The sequence below is a fragment of the Engraulis encrasicolus genome, chromosome 24 (assembly GCF_034702125.1).
Source record: "Engraulis encrasicolus isolate BLACKSEA-1 chromosome 24, IST_EnEncr_1.0, whole genome shotgun sequence".
NCBI classification, from domain to species: domain Eukaryota; kingdom Metazoa; phylum Chordata; class Actinopteri; order Clupeiformes; family Engraulidae; genus Engraulis; species Engraulis encrasicolus.
The window spans coordinates 40,173,724-40,194,525 of record NC_085880.1 but is presented as its reverse complement, the minus strand read 5'-3'; the positions used below and the strand labels follow the sequence as shown (position 1 = coordinate 40,194,525).

Genomic DNA, 20,802 nt, shown 5'->3' with positions numbered 1-20,802 from the left:
TTTTTGGATTCCTGTTACTCAGAGGAGTTAACAGCCTTGCACTCTGCTTGTACCAAGAAATACTACTGCTTACACACCAAATACCACTATATTGTGGTGGTGGTGATGATGATGATGATGATGATGATGACTATAATAGAGGTAATAAATAAAATATAGTAACTTATTTTGGGTTCATTTGGATTCCCAGAATTTACGGTGGGCCAGATTGTGACACAGGAAATTTGTGTCAAAGTAACCTTCCATTTGTTTTGAATACCTGTTGTAGTGTGTTGTGAACTGTGCTGTCAATGGAAGTTAAATAATTGACTGGTGGGGGGAAAAAAGACAAATTAGTTTATTACTCTAGTTGAAAAAGGTGTGAGCGTGGTCTATTGCTGCGTTCCTTCATCAGACCACCCTGACAGGCCCCCTCTTAAAGGTGCACTGTGCAAGATTTTTACTTGTTTATTTCCGGAATTCATGCTACCGATTCACTAATGTTACCTTTTTCATGAGTACTTACCACCACCATCATCAAATTCTAAGTACTTATTATGGAGGAGGGATCTTCTCCGTGGTCCGCCATTTTGAATTTAACCACAAAAAGGACTTTACTTGGGTCATACTAGAAAATATTACTTAATTACTTAGTAAACTTTCATGAAAAGATCAAATGTGGCAATGGGGCAACTCAGTTTCCATGAGCAGCACTGCAGTACCTGTTTTGACCATTTCCTGCACAGTGCACCTTTTAAGCATTAATACTATTACAGTGGGCAGCTGTCACCTGGTTATAATGCCCTTGGCTTCACAGGATTTCATCCTGCTCTGTGTGAATCTGGCCAGATGGAAGTAATGGGTGGGTGCTGATTGGATTTTGTTCCGGGTCAGGGGCTGTTGCCTTGCTAGCAACACCAAGTGGTTGAAAAGAGAAACTACATTGTGTGCATTCCAATATGCGACCTTGCATCCTCCACTTGGGCTTGTGGCCTCACGTTTTGCTGATGCCCCGCCTCCGTGGAGAAAACAATTAAGTTTCCCTGCTGTCAGCCTAGCCAAAACAATTTTTGGGGGACTATTCTTCATTTACCATCCTGTTTTAGAATTAGAAAATGACTTTACAATTGAGTTTTTGTGAGATATTGAAATATAATGCTGTTGTCAGTGATGTCAACGCGACGTATTACTTCCTGGTACGAGGCCACAAGCACAAGTGGAGGACGCAAGGTCTCATATTGGAATGCACACATTGTTGTTGTGGAATATGTACCTAGAACATGACTGAATTGTCTTTTTCTTACTGAGTATCCTTTGCTTGTGTCTTGTATTTGATTCCTTTTCTCTATTTTTTCCGTTTCCTATTTTTCAGGAGAAAGCATCGACATCTAAGGTGGAGCCTCCGACGGCATCTAAGAAACCGGATAACCTGCGAGGCTGTGACTTGCTTCAGGAGGTGTCCATTACAATCAGGAGGTTCAAGAAGACCTCCATCCCCAAAGAAAGGTACACACACACACACGCACACCTCTTATTAGCCATGTGCATAAAACTCTATGAGACGCTGTTGAGCAGCCCATTGCACTTGATTTGGGTCTGTTGACCTAGTTCTGACGTGCCGTTGTTATTCGATGTATTGACACATCAAATGGCGGTTATATTGAGGGTATATTGAGGGTATATTGAGTCCTACCTTTGACCCGACTGAAGTTTGTGGTTCCATTGTTACACATTTTGGCTTCCTCTGTATCCACTTTATTACCCCGCCCATTTCAACGTTTCTCGTGCTTCCACAGAATATCCGGTCGGCTAGTTCCCGTTAGGTTGCCCATAGCTCTTCTAAATGATGTTGCCAACCGCTAGTAACCACTAGCTAAGTAGTGGTGGCGTCACCTAAGCCTGTCACGATATACGATAAGTCAATAAATCGGACGATAACTTTTTACAAGAGCGATCACTTTTCTGGCCCTGATAAGTAACGATAAGTTATTTGCGTGATGTTTTGTTTTCCCTCTCTCCCTTTCTCTACCGTAGCCGTAAGACCACTGATGGCGCGTTATAGGCCAACGCAGCGCAATGACGCTTAAATGTTGGTGTAATTTTAAGTTTCAGTGCAGTTCTGGTTGGAAAAAAGTGCATTGATCTGGCTACTTGCGTCTTTGAAATAGAACGCTGGTGTTCCCGCGCGTCGCTTATAAGCCTCGACAAAGAATCAGCGCTAGAGACTAGGAGCGCAATATTCTTCCAGTCTCAGTCAGCGCATCTGCAACGTTCCTCAGAGAGGGGAATGAACAGCTCCAACACGGAGGCAAATGTTCATTTTGAAACATGCGCAGCAACCCAATATCCACGACGAAGACGTGTTTGTGCAAACATGAAATAGTGGTGCCGTCGCGACAAACTTGCTCTGAGGCTGTTATTTTAAACCTCGCCGAGTTTTCACTATTATTTCAATGCGCCTCCTACCCCGACGTTCGTTGTCTGTTCTTTTTGTGATTTTCGCTATATTTCTTGTTTATTTAGACCTAATAATATGAGTAGGCAGTCCGCAAGCAAATCATGAAGATAAGATTTGTGGATTTAAATATGTCACACCAGGAGAATGTGAACGGTTGAGCGCCAGGGGAAACAGAGGCATGGCGACTCATAACTCATAAGAATCAATGTATGGGCGTTCATAAAGGACTTTAAAGTGCGCAGAATTGCAACTTGTTCCAGTCGAGGGTATCAGAGAGAGAGAGAGAGAGAGAGAGAGAGAGAGAGCTGGAATTTGTGAATCTCATGCTCTTTTGCTTTTTGCTGATGTTGAAATGCCTTTAACAGGGCTGATTTGGGTTTTGACTGACAATTAGCTAGTAACAACGTGCATTTGTTTGAAATAAGCTGTCTAAGTAATAATTTGTGAATTAACAATACCCCACCAGTAGGTTATTTTACATCACACCATGGATAGGCCTATAAGCCATTCAGTGTGCTTGAGAAAGATAAATAACAGAAAATGTTAAAGAAAGACTATATAACTTACCTTAATAATAAATACAAAAAAGCCTATTTAGAGCCTATTGTGCTCCATGAGGATGTATTTAAAAACATATATATATCCCCCGCCGTGATGCTTTAAAAATGTGAAGGGGTGTAGTCACATTTTTATTGCATTTTACGTCATTATATTGTTTGACACATTTCTTCTTGGCGCAGGCGTCAATCTTAATTATTAAATAATTAAGAGTGACGCCTGCTAAACACTGAATGTAACATTTACATTTTAAACCTCTGAGTCTGCTGGCCCAAATGTTACATTCAGTGTTTCAAGAAGGAGGCCGCACCTTGCATAGCAGTGTTTTTTATTGCACATTATATTGTTTGAAAATGGCGAGAGAGACAATATTATCGATTATCGCAATCATTTCTTGTTATCGTTATCGTCTGGCAAAAATTGTTATCGTGACAGGCCTAGCGTCACCCCTGTTACCGTGGATTTTAAGTTGGATCGACGGGAGTAGCTTGTTTTACGTTTCATGAACGGTTAACACATACTTGATATGGTTTTCATTTTCTTTTCTTTTAATTATTTAAGATTTTATCTTAATTTTAACATTTTCTTTGACTCTTAATTAGGGCCCGAGCACCGAAGTGCAAGGGCCACGCGGTGGCCCTTCGCCCTCTCGGTGCGAAGCCCTATTGTTTTCCTAAGGATTATTATTATTATTATTCTCCCTTGGTATTTAGCCACGTTGGGCCATTTTTCAGGTACTTCCGGTGCTCGGACACTTACGCCACTTGGTACACAGATCGGAGATAGCCACCGCTACTCAGGCACCGAATATCAACCCCTGATGGGACACGGGGACGACGCCACGCCCCCAAACGCGTTTAGGGGTGGGGCCAACATATACTTTGAGCTAGAGACTCGGGAGTTTTTTTAAAATGTGTATCTCACTAAGGCGCATAATAAAGTCCAATACAACGATATGGCCACGCCCAACAGGAAGTGAGATATTTTGACTTTTTTGGCACTTTTTGGAATTTTTTGGCATTTGTTTCGGACTTTAACGTACTTGTCCTACACCGTACATCGTATTGACTTCATATTCGGTGGACATGACCTCAAGGCATTGACGATAATATATTGCAAAGGAATTTTTGATATCTCGTAATTTGACAAGATGGCGGCTCAATGAATTTGGGTATATAAATTGGGTTCTTCCGGTGGTCGGACACTTACGCCACTTGGTAAACACATTGGAGATTCCCACCACTAGTCAGACGCAGAATCTTAACCCCTGATGGAGCGCGGGTACGAGGCCACGCCCCCAAATGCGTTTAGGGCCGGGGCCAACATATACTTTGAGCTACAGACTCGGGAGTTTTTTTAAGGTGTGTATCTCACTAAGGCGCATAATAAAGTCCATACAACGATATGGCCACGCCCAACAGGAAGTTTAGGGGCGGGGCCAACCTCTACTTTGAGCTACAGACTCGGGAGTTTCTTAAAGTTGTGTATCTCACTAAGGCGCACAATAAAGTCCATGCAACGATATGGCCACGCCCAACAGGGAGTGACATATTTAGACTTTTTTTGTCATTTTTAAAAAGGAAGTTGGCCACCATTTCAGTTTGGAGTGTTTTAAAACCGTGCAAACGCACACATGTAAGCTATGCATATAATGAATACTGACTTTTGTATTTGCCTGAAATTGAGGCCACACCCCCAAACACGTTTAGGGGCGGGGCCAACATCTACTTTGAGCTACAGACTTGGGAGTTTTTTTAAGATGTGTATCTCACTAAGGCGCACAATAAAGTCCATACAACGATATGGCCACGCCCAACAGGAAGTGACATATTTTGACTTTTTTGGCATTTTAAAACGCACACATGTATGCATATAATACATGTTGCTTGAAAGTAAGTTTTGTGTATCTGGCTTAGACAAACAAAAAATGGTGATGGGGCGCTGGCAATATGCCCCGGCCCTGCAACGTAGGTGCGAGGGCCCGTCATCGCCGCTTGCGGCTTTAATTATTTCTTGTTTCCTTTCTTTTCAGTTTTTTTGTGTGAATAACATTGAATTGCATCTGTGTATGAGATGCGCTATACAAATTACAAAATAAACTCTCCTTACCTTGCCTTGGCTTGTGTTCTCCACAGAATCCAGCGCTGTTCCATGCTGCAGTTCCCAGAGTTCCACGAGAGGCTCCTCAACGGGCTGTGCAAGCGCACGGAGGAGACGGACAGCACTGAGCACGGCCAGAGCCTCATCCTGGACATCCTCTGCTGGCTGGCGGGGGTCTACTCCAACGGATCCTGCAGGTACGGCACAGCAGGGATATGGGCTCCAAGAAATGCTCTAGAAATGTCAGCTATGGATTTGACTTGCATGAAAAAAATCCTTAGGATATGGGCTCTAAATCAGCTTTTTTTCACAACAATAATAATACTTTCGTTTTATATAGTGCCTTTCAAAACACCCAAGGACGCTTCACAGAGTGTTGTAACCAGCATCACCAAACAATTTGGCTAATATATGTTACACTTACTAGCCAAACACACATTGACTAATGGGTCAAAGTGGCTGGTATGTTTTCTTTTCTGCCTGGCAAACTGAAGTTTCACCCCCTTTTGGCCGGTTTGCGGGGGTTAATTTAGAGCCCTTGACATGGCTCTAAGGGTGTCTGAACCAAAGATGTTCAATATGGTGAAGGGGCATGGCCGCCTTAGGATTGCAGCTTGGATGTCTCAGACGGGATGTCTCAGACGGGTTTAGCATGTGATCCACACATGCAATTGGATTTTAGGTCAGGAATTCTAACCAGTTCATATAGTTAATTGGTTAATTATTTAGTCAGTAGACATGCTTTTATTTAATCGTATTTGGCAGTGATGTTGGTGATTGGTGTTTGAGAGGTAGATTGTTGTTGTGCTTTGCATAAACCTCCTTTTGTGTGTGTGTCTGTGTGTCCCCAGTCCCAGGGAGGGGAAAGAGGGCCTCCTCATCAAGACCAGGAAACGGCTCACAGACATGGTGCGCGTCTGCTTCTTCCAGGCAGGCCGGAGCATAGCCCACAAATGCGCACGTTTTCTTGCACTTTGTATTAGGTAAACACTCCCAAGATCAATTTAAATGTTAATAATGAATACAAAGACGAATACAAATATTTAAGATGTAATCATTAGTTTGTGGATATGAAGTGATTTCAATGCTGTATTGATGTGTGTTTTCAGAAATGTCCTATTATTTTGTGTTTTGATTATTAATTTGTGCTAATGATTTTTGTGTGTGTGTGCGCGTGTGTGTGCAGTAATGGTAAAGGGGACCCCGGGCAGCAGGGTTTTGGCATGGCTCTGTTGAAGGCGCTGCTGGAGAATATGCCTTACTTACCTGCAGCAGCTACTGGGGGTACGTATGGAGCGCCTCTCCTCTCGCCTCACTCTCACTCTCACTCTCACTGTCAATATGATCTGCTGTCAGGAGGAATGGGAACACCAAAACTCGGAAATAATGAATTCTCTCCCTGGCTGCCTTCTTCCCTTTCACTTCCCCCCTCTCTCTCTCTCTCTCTCTCTCTCTCTCTCTCTCTCTCTCTCTCTCTCTCTCTCTCTCTCTCTCTCTCTCTCTCTCTCTCTCCCTCTCTCTCTCTCTCTCTCTCTCTCTGTCTCTCTCTCTCTCTCTCTCTCTCTCTCTCTCTCTCTCTCTCTCTCTCTCTCTCCCTCCCTCCCCTGTCCACCACCCCACCTGTCACCTGTCCTCTCCCTCACTCTGACTCTCTCATCTCCTCTCCCATCAGGCGCAGTGTTCTGGTACTTTGTGCTCCTGAACTACGTAAAGGATGAGGACCTGGCCGGCTGCAGCACGGCGTGTGCCTCCTTGCTCACGGCCGTCTCCCGCCAGCTGCAGGACCGCCTCACCCCTCTGGAGGCCCTGCTGCAGACCCGGTGAGGATGGCATGGGGGCAGGGGGTGGGCGAGGGGCAGGGGGAGGTTGGGGATGGGTGCCTGGTAGCCAGGCCGTGCCCTCCTGGTGACGCCACACCCTCAGCGTTGCCTCTAGTCAGGCCAAGAACAATAATACAAACACGATTCTGAGCTCCTGAAAAAAAGGGAACTCCTCCCACTTTGTCAGGGGGCAAGCAACCATTAGCAAACTAAGGGTGGTGGGTCAACCATGCCGTTTGGGAAATGTTAATGGTTATGCTCTTGGTCAGACCAAGTCTCGAAGAGATTTGAAAGTCGGTGATAATCAGTCTAGGGGGAGGCTGGGGTTGGGGTTGCTTGGGCATAAGTTTATCTTTGTGTTTTTACAGCTTTTGGTTGTTTAGTAACAGTTAGCCTTTTTAAGCCTTCAGGGTCATTCCACGCCAAATCAACAGGAGCCCGCGCACTTAAGTCTCAAAAAATTCTGAAAATATTACCAAGTGTACCCATGGTACTTAAGAGAAACACTGTAAATGTATTTGAATGTAAGATGTATACTCTCCGTGTTACAGCCAATTTTACTGGGGGAGGGGGTGCCCATTTTGTTCACACTCTTTTTTTTTGTCAAATTTCACAAGCCCGTAGCTCAATAACTAAACCCTGTAGGAAGCTCAAATTTGGCATGCTGCTACATGGATAGGAGTAGTTTGTTGCAAAACTGTCAGTTCTGTGATCTGTTTAGGCCTTCAGAAGACATATTTGTGCCCAACATAGCCTCTTGATTTTTTTCCCCTTGTAGAGACAAGTAGGAACATTCTCATAAAAAGCTATAAATAGAAAGGAAACCCCATCAGTGTTTGACCAGAAGACCTCACAAGTCTGACAAATAATTTTGGGTGTCATTTTCAGAGCTCCAGAACCCCTTGTGGGATTGTCCATAGATTTTTATTTTATTTTTTTCTTCATTCTCCATGAATTCTTCTTTTTAAAAATGCCAATGAGACTTGTCTTATGTGATGTTTTCGTTTTTAATTTCCAACCTGAACATGGGCAACATGCACATTGAGAGCAATATGTTTTCTATGCGTTTCTTCCGCTGCCATCTGCTGGTCAAAAAAACTAACAACATGACTCTTTGTGCCTGACCTACTGTCTCTTTTGGTGTGCGAACCTGCTCCCACATTAAACGCTCCTGAAATCATTGAAATTGAAAGGCATACCTGCACCCCTGCACAGGGACTCTCGGGTGATCATGTCTGGGCAAAATTTGCATTTGATTATTTAGTCTTTACATTAAATGTTATCGAAATCATGTTGCTCTCTTTCTGCATTTTGCCCATGTTCAGGGTGGAAATTAAAAACGAAAACATCACATAAGACAAGTCTCATTGGCATTTTTAAAAAGAAGACTTCATGGAGAATGAAGAAAAAAATTAAATAAAAATCTGTGGACAATCCCACAAGGTGTTCTGGTGCTCTGAAAATGACACCCAAAATGATTTGTCAGACTTGTGAGGTCTTCTGGTCAAACACTGATGGGGTTTCCTTTCTATTTATATATTTTTATGAGAGTGTTTCTACTTGTATCTACAAGGGGAAAAAATCATGAGGCTATGTTGGGCACAAATATGTCTTCTGAAGGCCTAAACAGAGCACAGCCAAAAACTCCAGTACAATTTGTATCATCTTTGAGGGTATGCTATGACGATGCAGGATCATACAGACCAAAAACTGACAGTTTTGCAACAAACTATTCCTATCTATGTACCAGCATGCCAAATTTGAGCTTCCTACATGGTTTAGTTCTTGAGCTACGGGCTTGTGAACTTTGACAAAAAAAAGAGTGTGAACAAAATGGGCACCCCCCTCCCCCAGTGAAATTGGCTGTAACATGGAGAGTATACATCTTACATTCAAATAAATTTACAGTGTTTCTCTGAAGTACCATGGGTGCACTCAGTAATATTTTCAGAATTTTTTGAGACCTAAGTGCGCGGGCTCCTGTTGATTTGGCGTGGAATGACCTTTCACTGATTGTGTTTGAATGTGTTGTTGCAGCTTTGGGCCGTGTAGTCAGCCCTTTTTAAGGTCTGCTTTACTGATGGTGTTTGTGTTGTTGCAGGTATGGGCTATACAGTTCGCCCTTTGACCCGGTGCTGTTCGACCTGGAGGTGAGCGGCTCGTCCTGTAAGAACGCCTTCAACAGCGGCATCGGAGTGCAGTCTGATGAGATCGACCTCTCAGACATCCTCTCAGGTGAGCCTCACTCAGTTCGGACAGCCTTAGCCATCCCTCCCGCACAACCAATGCAGTGCACACACAGTGGTAACTCCCACATGTTGCTGATCAACTTGATACAATTGGTTACATTACATTACATTTAGTAATGGGCAGTCATGGGTGAGCGGTTAGGGCGTCAGACTTGCATCCCAGAGGTTGCCGGTTCGGCTCCCGACCCGCCAGGTTGGTGGGGGGAGTAATCAACCAGTGCTCTCCCCCATCCTCCTCCATGATTGAGGTACCCTGAGCATGGTACCGTCCCACTGCACTGTTCCCCATGGGGCGCCACTGAGGGCTGCCCCCTTGCACGGGTGAGGCATAAATGCAATTTCGTTGTGTGCAGTGTTCACTTGTGTGCTGTGGAGTGCTGTGTCACAATGACAATGGGAGTTGGAGTTTCCCAATGGCCTTTCACTTTCACCTTTGACTTAGACACTTTTGACCAAAGCGCCTTACAAGGAGGACATTCAAGCAAGTACAGAGTGTGGGGTCAGTACAGAGTACAGCAGTATACAAGTCATGTAGAACAGATGGAGAGCAGAACAATATTGGAGGACCTATGCAGGTTAGTACCCATGATGAGAGGTGTGTAGAGTTGGTTATGTTATACAGGGAAGCTCTCTCGGAAGACATGTATCTTCACTAGCTTCCTTGAAGGTTAAGAGGGATGACCCAGCTGTTGTAGCAACTGGTTTAATCTCTAATGTACACGATTGGACCACAAAAATCAGCTGAATGCACAACATGGCATAGTCTGTGTGCAGTGATGACTCTGGATGAAATGTGGTGCCTTGTAGCAGATGTTACGGGTAGCCATCTACTGCGGTCCAGGGCAGGTAGATAGAACTTGAAAGTCCCGCCCCTTAGTTCCGCGTTTCACGGGACCTAAGTTGACCATCTAACAACATGGTAGCGAGTAAATATCTTCTGATCTCGGTCATGATATGCGCTGGGCTACAAATATGCTGTTTAAGAGGCTAGATAAAGATTATTCATGCAGAAGTATCAATGTTTTGTTCCACAGCTTTCTAAAAAGTTTGGGGGTTCGTGCGAAAAATTAAGCAAAAATATCAAGAAACAACATATATGGAGCTTGTGGCACAACTCGAAGGGGATCGAAATATCATTTTAATACTGCCATTGGATTACATGCTACGATTTTCGGCTAAAAACGGCGTTGAGGTCCCATGAAATCGGGGGAAGTGACGTCACTTTCAAGCTCTATTTACCTCTTATTACCCCCCACAAACCTACATCCTGTCCCATCTGTACGCACAGTAAAGTCCATGATTAACTGGATTGGATCAGGAGAGGAGGACTAGTCCATGATCATGTGCCTCATTCAGAGAAGCCGGATCAGTATCTACTGTGCTTGTGTGGATTTAGCTCGTGTAACTAAATCTGTTGTTAACTCTTTCTCTCTCCCTGGTCCTCTCCTCTCTGTCTCTCCTTTCTCCCCTATCCCTCTCACCCCGTTCTCTCTCTCCTCCTCCCTCCTTCCATTCCCCCCTCTCTCTCTCTCCCTCGTCTCCCCTCTCTCTCCTCCTCCCTCCCTCCATTCCCCTCTCTCTGCCTGCTCTGTCCCTGGTCTTCTCTCACTCTCTCCTTCCTCCTCCACCCCCCTCTCTGACTGCTCTCCCTGGTCTTCTCTCTGGTCTCTCTCTTCCTTCACCCCTTCTGTCCCTGGTCTTCTCTCACTCTCTCCTTCCTCCTCCACCCCCCTCTGTCTCTCCTTCCTCCTCCTCCCTCTCTCCTTCCTCCTCCACCCCCCTCTGTCTCTCCTTCCTCCTCCTCCCTCTCTCTGGCTGTTCTCTCCCTCTCCCCCTCTCTCTCTCTCCTTCCTTCTCCCCTCTCACCTCTCCTTAGGGAACGGTAAGGTTAGTAACTGTGCGCTCTTATCTCTATCGCCCCTTGTAGGGAACGGTAAGGTCAGTAACTGTGCGGCGGCGGAGGGCAGCTTCACGGCCCTGACAGGTCTTCTGGAGGTGGAGCCTCTGCACTTCACCTGCGTCTCCACCAGCGACGGAACCAGGGTGGAGAGGGACGACGCCAGCATGTTCACGGGTACACAACTTTTCAGTATCTCTACTTACTTACGGTAACACTTTACAGTGTTTCCCACAGAAATTTTGGAAACTATGGGGGCAGCTGGGATTTTTGTTGTTTGGGTTCACGGGGGCCATTTTTTTTTCTTTTTACATTTTCAGAAACTATGGCGGCCAAATTTAAACGATGGCGGTGCGCCATAGTTTCCTCAATGTATGGGAAACACTGCTTTATTTTTGTGTTATATCTATTAGCACTAATATATATACAATATTAATGCCTGTATAAGTTATGTAAGGTATGTACTGCGCAAAATGTTTGGTGATTTGTTAGGTCCTTACTAAGGTCCTGACAATGCAAACAGACAGCAGCAATACTCTGTGTGTGTGTCTGTGTCTGTGTCTGTGTCTGTGTCTGTGTCTGTGTCTGTGTCTGTGTCTGTGTCTGTGTGTGTGTGTGTGTGTGTGTGTCTGTGTCTGTGTCTGTGTGTGTGTCTGTGTGTGTGTCTGTGTCTGTGTCTGTGTCTGTGTGTGTGTGTGTGTAAGCGCATTATGCATGCCCCACACCACGACAATGCTGTTTTGCGAAACCTAACCTTGTCCTTAACCTCTCTCTCTCCCCTCTCCTCTCTCTCCTGCAGTAAGCACGTTTGGAGTGACTCCCGCGGTGGGCGGTTTGTCAGCGGGGTCGGTGGGCGAGGCGTCGACGGCTCTGAGCTCGGCGGCGCAGGTGGCTCTGCAGTCGCTGTCCCACGCCATGGTGTCCGCAGAGCAGCAGCTGCAGGTCCTGCAGGAGAAACAGCAGCAGCTACTCAAACTGCAGCAGCAGGTCTCATACTCATATATACATATAGACACACACACACACACACACACACACACACACACACACACACAGCTGCAGGTCCTGCAGGAGAAACAGCAGCAGCTACTCAAACTGCAGCAGCAGGTCTCATACTCATATATACATATATACATATAGACACACACACACACACACACACACACACACACACACACACACACACACACACACACACACACACACACACACACACACACACACACACACACACACACACACACACACAGCTGCAGGTCCTGCAGGAGAAACAGCAGCAGCTACTCAAACTGCAGCAGCAGGTCTCATACTCATATATACATATAGACACACACACACACACACACACACACACACACACACACACACACACACACACACACACACTTACACATGCATACGCGCGCACACACACAGACACTCACCAGGGCTCCAGACTAACTTTTTGCACTGGTTGCACTGGTGCGCCTAAACATTTTTTTTAGGTGCACCAGCACAAAATTTAGGTGCACCCAAATGTTTTCACCACCTCATACACACACGCAGCTCAGCTTTAAAAAATAATAATTAAAAACAATAATAATAGCAACAATATAATAATAATAATAATAATTATAATAATTATAATAATAATTATAATAATCTTATAAAAGACATGACCTAACTAACACATCTTGGCTAAAAGCAGTTTGGCTGGTAGAAAATACCAAATTAGTAGCCTTTAGTCAGTATGTGTTTGACTAGTAAGATCAACATACCAGCCTTTTTTGCAATAAGTCTACGCACACGGCACAAGCACAGAGTTACAATATGAGGATAGATAGATGGATGGATAGATTTTTTTAAATAAACCCTTCTAAAAATTTCATGATTTTTAAAATCATTAGACACAAATAGCCTAGCCTATGTTTACAGTGGAATCTGAGGTGAATTGGGTTTTGTCTGTTTCCCCGTTTTTGAGCGCTCTCCCTCTGCATAATGATTGTGGTATCTTAGCAAGCGCTACGAACACACGACAGCACTAGTGCGCTCGCTCGCTCGCTCTCTCTCTCTCCCCCTCTCTCTCGTGCTGTCTCGAGGTGCATGAACGATGCCTTGCCGACTGATAGGCAGTATGTAGCCTGCCCTAGTGCTATCAAAAAACTCTCACAGAAGTCCCGACAGACTAGCGCGTCACCTGTTGTTTGGCCAGCTCTGCACGCGGCTGAAACGAGCAATTATCCGCACCCGTCTGCGCTTTTGTGTGGCAATGTTTAATATCCGCTCAAGCCATTTAGTTTTTCCCTGTGATTGTGACTCTCTCGTGTCTAAAATATCCTCAAGTCATTTTGCTGTTTTTACCATGATTGTAACTCTCTCGTCCGTTGCAAAACTCGCCTGGTTGAGAACACAAAACTCGGATAGTTGAGCGAAGTCGAACATTCTATTCCGAAACGTCGGGCTGCCTGTGAACGAGGAAGGGGGAGAAAGCTACCGGTAGTCCAGCGGAGTTGAAGGAATGACCGCATCGACACACTTTATTGTGTGATGATGGGCCACTACTGTAGAATGACTATTCATTTTATGTCCATTAAAACGGTTGTTTGGTAGCCTAATTTATTTTGTTCTACTGATGGCTGGTCGCACCTAAAATATTTTTTAGGCGCGCCATTGGAAAAAAATGGGCGCATATGCGACCAAATTGGTCGCACTCTGGAGCCCTGCTCACACATGCATACGCGCCCACACACACACACACACAGCTGCAGGTCCTGCAGGAGAAACAGCAGCAGCTACTCAAGCTGCAGCAGCAGGTCTCATACTCATATATACATACAGACGCACACACACACACAGTCTCAAGCTTGTCTGATTTTCATAGACTTCAGATCACGTACCGCGATTCTGGTCTGACCAGGACTATAACGATTAGCGTTTCCATACAGGAAGAACTTTGTTTCCATGGCCTGGTTAACCCGCCTCCCTCGGCTTGCTTTGCGTTGCGTCACTAGTAGGGCGGAGCCCGGCTAGTCTCAAGCTGCAGCACCAGACATACACACGCACGCAGACATCACGCACGCACGCACGCACGCACGCACGCACGCACGCACGCACGCACGCACGCACACACACACACCGCACGCACGCACGCACGCACACACGCACACACACACACACACACACACACACACACACACACACACAGAGGTAAAACCAGATCATTTGGAATATGTGGAACAGGATTGTGGCCAATGAATCCAGGTTGCCCATCACTGGTTTGTCTGAATGTGAATATATGACGGAACTAAATGTTTTAACAAGTCTTTGTAAAATAGTAAATTTATAAAACTGCTAAATATTTTTATATTTATGAAATATGTATTTTTAACACCATGTTCCAATGTCTTGTCCTGTCCTGTTCCTGACCAGAAAGCCTAACTGGAGGCCATTAACTATGAAGGGCTAACAATCAATTTTCACTCAGGCGTTGTACCATAAGACCAAGTCCAATGGATAAACTTAACGGAAAATATTACGAAATATATTTTTTAATTAACACCTTGTTGTCCTGTCCTGTCCTGCCCTGTGCCTGAGCAGAAAGCCAAACTGGACGCCAGTAATGATGAAGGGCTAACAATCAATTTTCACCAAGGCGTTGTACCATAAGCCAGAGTCCAATGATTAAACTTAATTGAAAATATTATGAAATATATATATTTTATTTTATATATTAACTCTGTCTATGTCCTTTTGTGTGTGGAGCAGAAAGCCAAACTGGAGGCCAAGCTGCACCAGACAACCTCAGCAGCGGCGGCGGCAGCAGCCTCGGGCGTGGGCCCCATCCACAACTCTGTGCCTTCCAACCCCTCTGCCTCTGGCTCGGCCTCCGCATCCAGCGCACCGGGCTTCTTCATCCACCCCTCCGACGTCATCCCGCCCACGCCAAAGACCACGCCCCTCTTCATGACGCCGCCCCTGACTCCGCCCAACGAGGCGGTGTCGGCGGCCATCAGTGTGGAGCTGGCCCAGCTGTTCCCGGGCTCCATCATGGACCCGCCCGCCGTCAACCTGGCCGCGCACAACAAGAACTCGCACAAGCCCAAGCCGGTCAGTCACGCACAGGTGATCCTCACGTCACACAAGCTGGGCTGCTTCTCTTTCTTTATTTGTTTGTTTTTTTGTGGTTTTTTTATTGGCAAGTTGACAGTTTGGCATGTTGTTCAATCAACATTAAGGCTCAAATGCATTGCCGATATTTGCCTTTTTTTTTTTTAAGCATTTAACACACATTCACTCATTGTTGCATCTTAATAAGTAAAATTTGTGTATAACTACTCATGCGCGATAGATGGATAGCTATATCCTGCATTAATCTGAGCATGTTGATCTCTTGTGTGTAGAATCCTATGGGCAGTGTATAATGTGCGCATGTTGATCTCTTGTGTGTAGAACCCTATGGGCAGTGTACAAAGTATAATGTGCGCATGTTGATCTCTTGTGTGTAGAATCCTATGGGCAGTGTGTAATGTAACGCGTGTTGATCTCTTGTGTGTAGAATCCTATGGGCAGTGTATAATGTGCGCATGTTGATCTCTTGTGTGTAGAATCCTATGGGCAGTGTGTAATGTAACGCGTGTTGATCTCTTGTGTGTAGAACCCTATGGGCAGTGTACAAAGTATAATGTGCGCATGTTGATCTCTTGTGTGTAGAATCCTATGGGCAGTGTGTAATGTAACGCGTGTTGATCTCTTGTGTGTAGAATCCTATGGGCAGTGTATAATGTGCGCATGTTGATCTCTTGTGTGTAGAACCCTATGGGCAGTGGTCTGGCCTTGGCCCTCTCTCAGGCCTCCCACTTCCTGCAGCCCCCTCCACACCAGTCCATCATCATCGAACGCATGCACTCAGGTAAGAGGCACGCATACACAAAATACCACATCCCAGCTCCTCACACACACAATCATACACAAATGCTCACACTCTCAGTCTCCACCCACACTATCATCATAGAACGCATGCTCTCAGGTAAGAGGCACAAATACACAAGCCAAAGGACACACCAGCCAGAGTTGTATTAAGCAGAAGTAGAAGTACTTTTAAGGATGTAATTACAACACTTGTGTTATGATGTTTCAAAAAGTTGAAAATATGTATTATCATACCACTGGAGTGAATTTGTAACAGTACTTCTACTTTATTCAACACCATCTTCCCTCACACAATTGCTTTCACTCTCCACCCTCGCCTCCATCACCATAGAGCTATGCACTCAGATAAGAGGTAGAAATACATAAAAAGACACACCAGCTCCCCCACCAGTCTTCATAGGGTATTTCACAATCACACACAAACACTCACAGTCATCATACACGTCATCATTTACACAGACAGAGACCAGCAAATTACCATCATGGGGCAGCTCTGGGTTAACGCCTCGGTCCGCTTGCAGGTGCTCGGAGGTTTGTGACGCTGGACTTCGGGCGGCCGGTGCTGCTGACTGACGCGCTGATCCCCACGTGTGCCGACCTGGCGTCGCTGTCCATCGACATCTGGACGCTTGGCGAGGAGGTGGACGGGCGCCGCCTGGTGGTGGCTACCGACATCGCAACGCACTCCCTCATTCTGCACGACCTGCTGCCACCACCCGTATGCCGTTTCATGAAGGTGAGCCCAGACACCTGCTCACGCACCAACACGACGCGTTTCAGCATTAAAACACTTCTATTCGTTTCGGCATGAAGCGTTCGTCAGGAGCTGTTCACATAAACTGCTCACTTCCTAACGAAGGCTTCGGAGGGTTTTAATCATGTTAGGCTTAGTTCATTTTAAAAGATGTAGAATACCAATACACTCGTCTTCTTTGTAGCCGTAGTTAAAATAAAAGCCTGTTACCAAAGAGCACCATCGTTACAAAGTACTAGTTCCAGGTAGCACTCCAACTGGACTTCATTTTCTGTATAATGGCTTTAGAAATATTCTTCAAACCAATCTTTCTGTTTGGCTGGGATCACTACCTCAAGTTTAACTGAGCTGTTTTTTCTACTGAGCCCATAGATGTTGGTCTCTGCCAGTTCACTTTGTATGTCAGTGTGTTTTCAAGGTGGTGCTCTAAGTAGTTGGTTAATGAGCCATACACCCCTGATGGCTTTATTCTTCAAATAAACCTATTAGTTCAGCTGCATTTAGCTCTTGGGTAAACATACCCAGAGAACTGACTGACAGTGCAGACAAATGGTCTGAAATACCCTCAGCACATTAAGACTTATCAGCATTATGCCCAAGACATTTTCCCGGAATGAACAAGTTGGTATATGTCTATGCCACTGAAACACGACAGCACCTCCTCAGTGCTCATGCCAGGGACACATGCCAGTGACATGAGCGAGGCGAAGACAGGCAAAATTCATTGTTCCATTCTGAAAGCTCAACAGTCATCAGGTCGTTGTGGCAAATCAAATAGAATGAAACCTTTATCTTGTTGACTTGATTGGCTGCCACAGGCAAAATTCACTCCTCATTTTTAAAATAATTTCAAACTTGGTTGAATATTTTCACTTCGCTTCCCTCCTGTTTGCTTGCCTGCCTGATAGGATTGATCGGCTAGGTGCTCTTCACTTGGCCAAATTCATGTGTATGTTTGTGTCCCCAGCGTCACACTGCGTACATCTCCTTAATCCCGCCCCCTTTCCTCTCCTCTCTCCCCGCTGTGCAGATCACTGTGATTGGCCGCTACGGCAGCACCAATGCGCGGGCTAAGATCCCGCTGGGCTTCTACTACGGCCACACCTACATCCTGCCGTGGGAGAGCGAGCTCAAGCTGATGCACGACCCGCTGAGGGGCGAGAGCGAGGCCGCAAGCCAGCCGGACGTGGACCAGCACCTGGCCATGATGGTGGCCCTACAGGAAGATATACAGTGCAGGTAAAGAGGAGGAGGAACACACACAGTCACACACACCAGGCTATGATGGTGCTAGAGGATATACAGGGCAGGCAAAGAGAAGGAGGAAAACACAGAAACACACACACACACACACACACACACACACACACACACACACACACACACACACACACACACACACACACACACACACACACACACACACACACACACACACACACAGCACTGGTCAGAACAGGAGGCAGCGGCGGGAGGCACACACATGCCCCGGACACACACACCCACACAATGCAACTTCAGTGGGATCTCCTACATGGGCGCGGCAACCGCAGATTGCAGCTTAGAGCCATAGAACCTTCTCTACCTAATCAGTCGTCTCTGTTCTTTTTGAGCCTCTAAACATGCCATCATTGAGCCCGTTTATATGCACATCAATAAACGGTCCATAATCATATTTTCGAAGTAACCGGTTTATGCAAGTGCTCATTTAAACTGAATAAATAGTTTATAATAATCGGTTTATTGCAGTAATCGGATTATGAGAAATCCGATTCTCACAGGTAGGATTGCGGGTAATAAACAGATTTCTCAAGACCTGCATACGCCTTAAACAAGTTATTATTGGGTTATTTACATTCTAGAATGATAAGTAGCCAATCACAAACCTTGAAATACAGTTTCGTGTCACACACTTCAATGGAACACAAGCAACCGACAGACTGCATGTAAACAACAATAAACGGTTTCCTCCAATAACCTGTTTATTCCTCTAACCCGATAACTGTGGTAATGTAAAGGGGTCATTGTCTGCCCGTCGCTGTCTGTTTCGGCAGGTACAACCAACACATTTTTGAAAAGTGAACGCATGAAAGCCAAGCCAAAAAAATAATAAATAAAAAAATCTCTTTTTTTGCATTTACTGTAAGCAAAAGTATCCGTTGCACTGAAGGACATGTTGGACGTCTTTGACCCATAAACGTAGCCTTAGAACCATAGAACCGTCTCTCCCTGATCACTCGTCTCTGGTTCTTTTCGAGCCCCTAGACATGCCCTCATTATCTGTATCTCTCCGTTGTCTGTTTGGCAGGTACAACCTGGCGTGCCATCGCCTGGAGACACTGCTGCAGAGCATCGACCTGCCGCCACTGAACAGCGCCAACAACGCGCAGTACTTCCTGCGCAAGCCCGACAAGGCGGTGGAAGAGGACCAGCGCGTCTTCTCTGCCTATCAGGACTGCGTGCAGCTGCAGCTGCAGCTCAACCTGGCGCACCACGCCGTGCAGAGGCTCCGTGTCTCGCTGGGCGCCAGCCGCAAGCCGCTGCCCGACGCCGCCTACGCCTCTTACGCCTACGACGCCCGCGAGCTCGTCCACAGCTCCTCCACGGAGCAGCTGCGCACTGTCATCCGCTACCTGCTGGACACGCTGCTCAGCCTGCTGCACACCAACAACGGTGAGCTCTTCACTGGGTTCCCATTTTTGGTGAAGTGCTTGAAAATGCTTGAAATTTGTGTCAAGTCAAACTCAGTAAACCAAATAATAGAAATAAATTGTTCAGGTGCATCAAAAATCTGAGGGAGCGAGATATCAGATGGGATTTGCCATTCAACATCTTAAAATTGATTAAAATGCAGGTGTTACAAACCCATTGTTCAAAATATGGGAGTGAAACATAAATTGCCAGGTGAAACAGGAAATGGGGGTAAAATGTAATGTTTTAATTTTCTTTTCGCACAAGATAACAAAAACGGCGTCGTACGCCTGTTCAGCAGAGAGGAACACAAAAAGATTGTCTGGAATAGAGGAAGAAAATAAAAGCCCTATTTTAAAACCTATCTCAAGAATTCAAAACTAACTTCCCCTCCTCGAAATAAAAAGAACGTGAGTCTTCCGGAGCTGCCCTGCCTCCTTGACTTCACCTACCTCGTGCGCAATAATGAGAAAGAAAAACAAAACACCCCCTTCACCCTTACAATATTTCAAAGTTAACTAAAAATAAAAGACAAAGTGATTTAGAAAAAAAGGATGGGAATGGATTTGCTTTGCCAGCAGCTTCTAGGTACGGCGCGCAGCGAGAGCGGAGCAGAGAGAGAGAGAGTGGAGACTGAAGGCTGGAGCTCTTATGCCAAGGTCCATCTACAGCTCGGCCAATCAGCGCAGCGCAGCCTCCACGGGCACACCTGCACACATTAACTCAAATCACAGGAGGCAAAGCAGAGGCAATCAGATGACTTAATTAGTGGCAACAGAAATTGTCTAAGCTATGAGATAGGCGTCTGTCATTGGCTCCCATTATAGCCCCGTTGGCGCACGCAGCCAAGTAAAAGATGAATGGGAGCCTATTGGGCTAAATGGCTCAGCAGGGATTTGTGACGATTCTGTTCTCTGGTTTGTAAAGATGTGTGCACATTCTGTACCTTATCATGGAAGTTGTATTAGAAGTGAAGTTAAAGGTTCCTGACATGGCTTTGTTCTCCCAAAGACGTGTTAGTTTTGTCCTGCAACACGCTAGCATTCGGCTAATACCTGCTGGCTGAGGAATCTCTGCGACTATTCACGACCAGAGCTGACGAGAGACGTACTCTGACTGATCCTCCTAGCAGAGACATCTACGGTCACACACCTCAACCCCCACCACCGTCCAACATGTTAATTGAAGGTGCCCAAATTCTTAAGGATGAGCGCAGTCATTTCCTTTACCCCATGTACACATGCCGCTTTTCCACCACCTAAAATGCAATAAATAACAGGTGTCCGCAACAATCCTAACATAACTTTAAACACATCGACATCTGAAGTCAGACTTAAAACTACAAAACAAATGACGTAGTGCCGTAAAGTCGATTGTCACGTGTTATG

General features: G+C 45.6%; 1 protein-coding gene across 6 annotated transcripts in view; it reads left to right on the top strand.

Moving 5' to 3' along the window:
- Positions 1-20,802, top strand: part of birc6 (baculoviral IAP repeat containing 6) — a 267,517-nt gene that overhangs the window by 46,634 nt on the left and 200,081 nt on the right. For 5 of the 6 annotated variants that reach the window (XM_063191492.1, XM_063191495.1, XM_063191493.1 and 2 more), the window contains exons 19-31: positions 1,352-1,485; positions 5,131-5,292; positions 5,947-6,078; positions 6,282-6,379; positions 6,768-6,915; positions 9,017-9,150; positions 11,092-11,238; positions 11,861-12,048; positions 14,806-15,162; positions 15,850-15,949; positions 16,491-16,705; positions 17,754-17,962; positions 19,032-19,396. In XM_063191492.1, coding sequence (XP_063047562.1) covers positions 1,352-1,485; positions 5,131-5,292; positions 5,947-6,078; positions 6,282-6,379; positions 6,768-6,915; positions 9,017-9,150; positions 11,092-11,238; positions 11,861-12,048; positions 14,806-15,162; positions 15,850-15,949; positions 16,491-16,705; positions 17,754-17,962; positions 19,032-19,396 — 2,389 coding nt within the window. The remainder of the gene's footprint in view (positions 1-1,351; positions 1,486-5,130; positions 5,293-5,946; positions 6,079-6,281; positions 6,380-6,767; positions 6,916-9,016; positions 9,151-11,091; positions 11,239-11,860; positions 12,049-14,805; positions 15,163-15,849; positions 15,950-16,490; positions 16,706-17,753; positions 17,963-19,031; positions 19,397-20,802) is intronic. The other variant, XM_063191494.1, reaches the window with a different exon arrangement.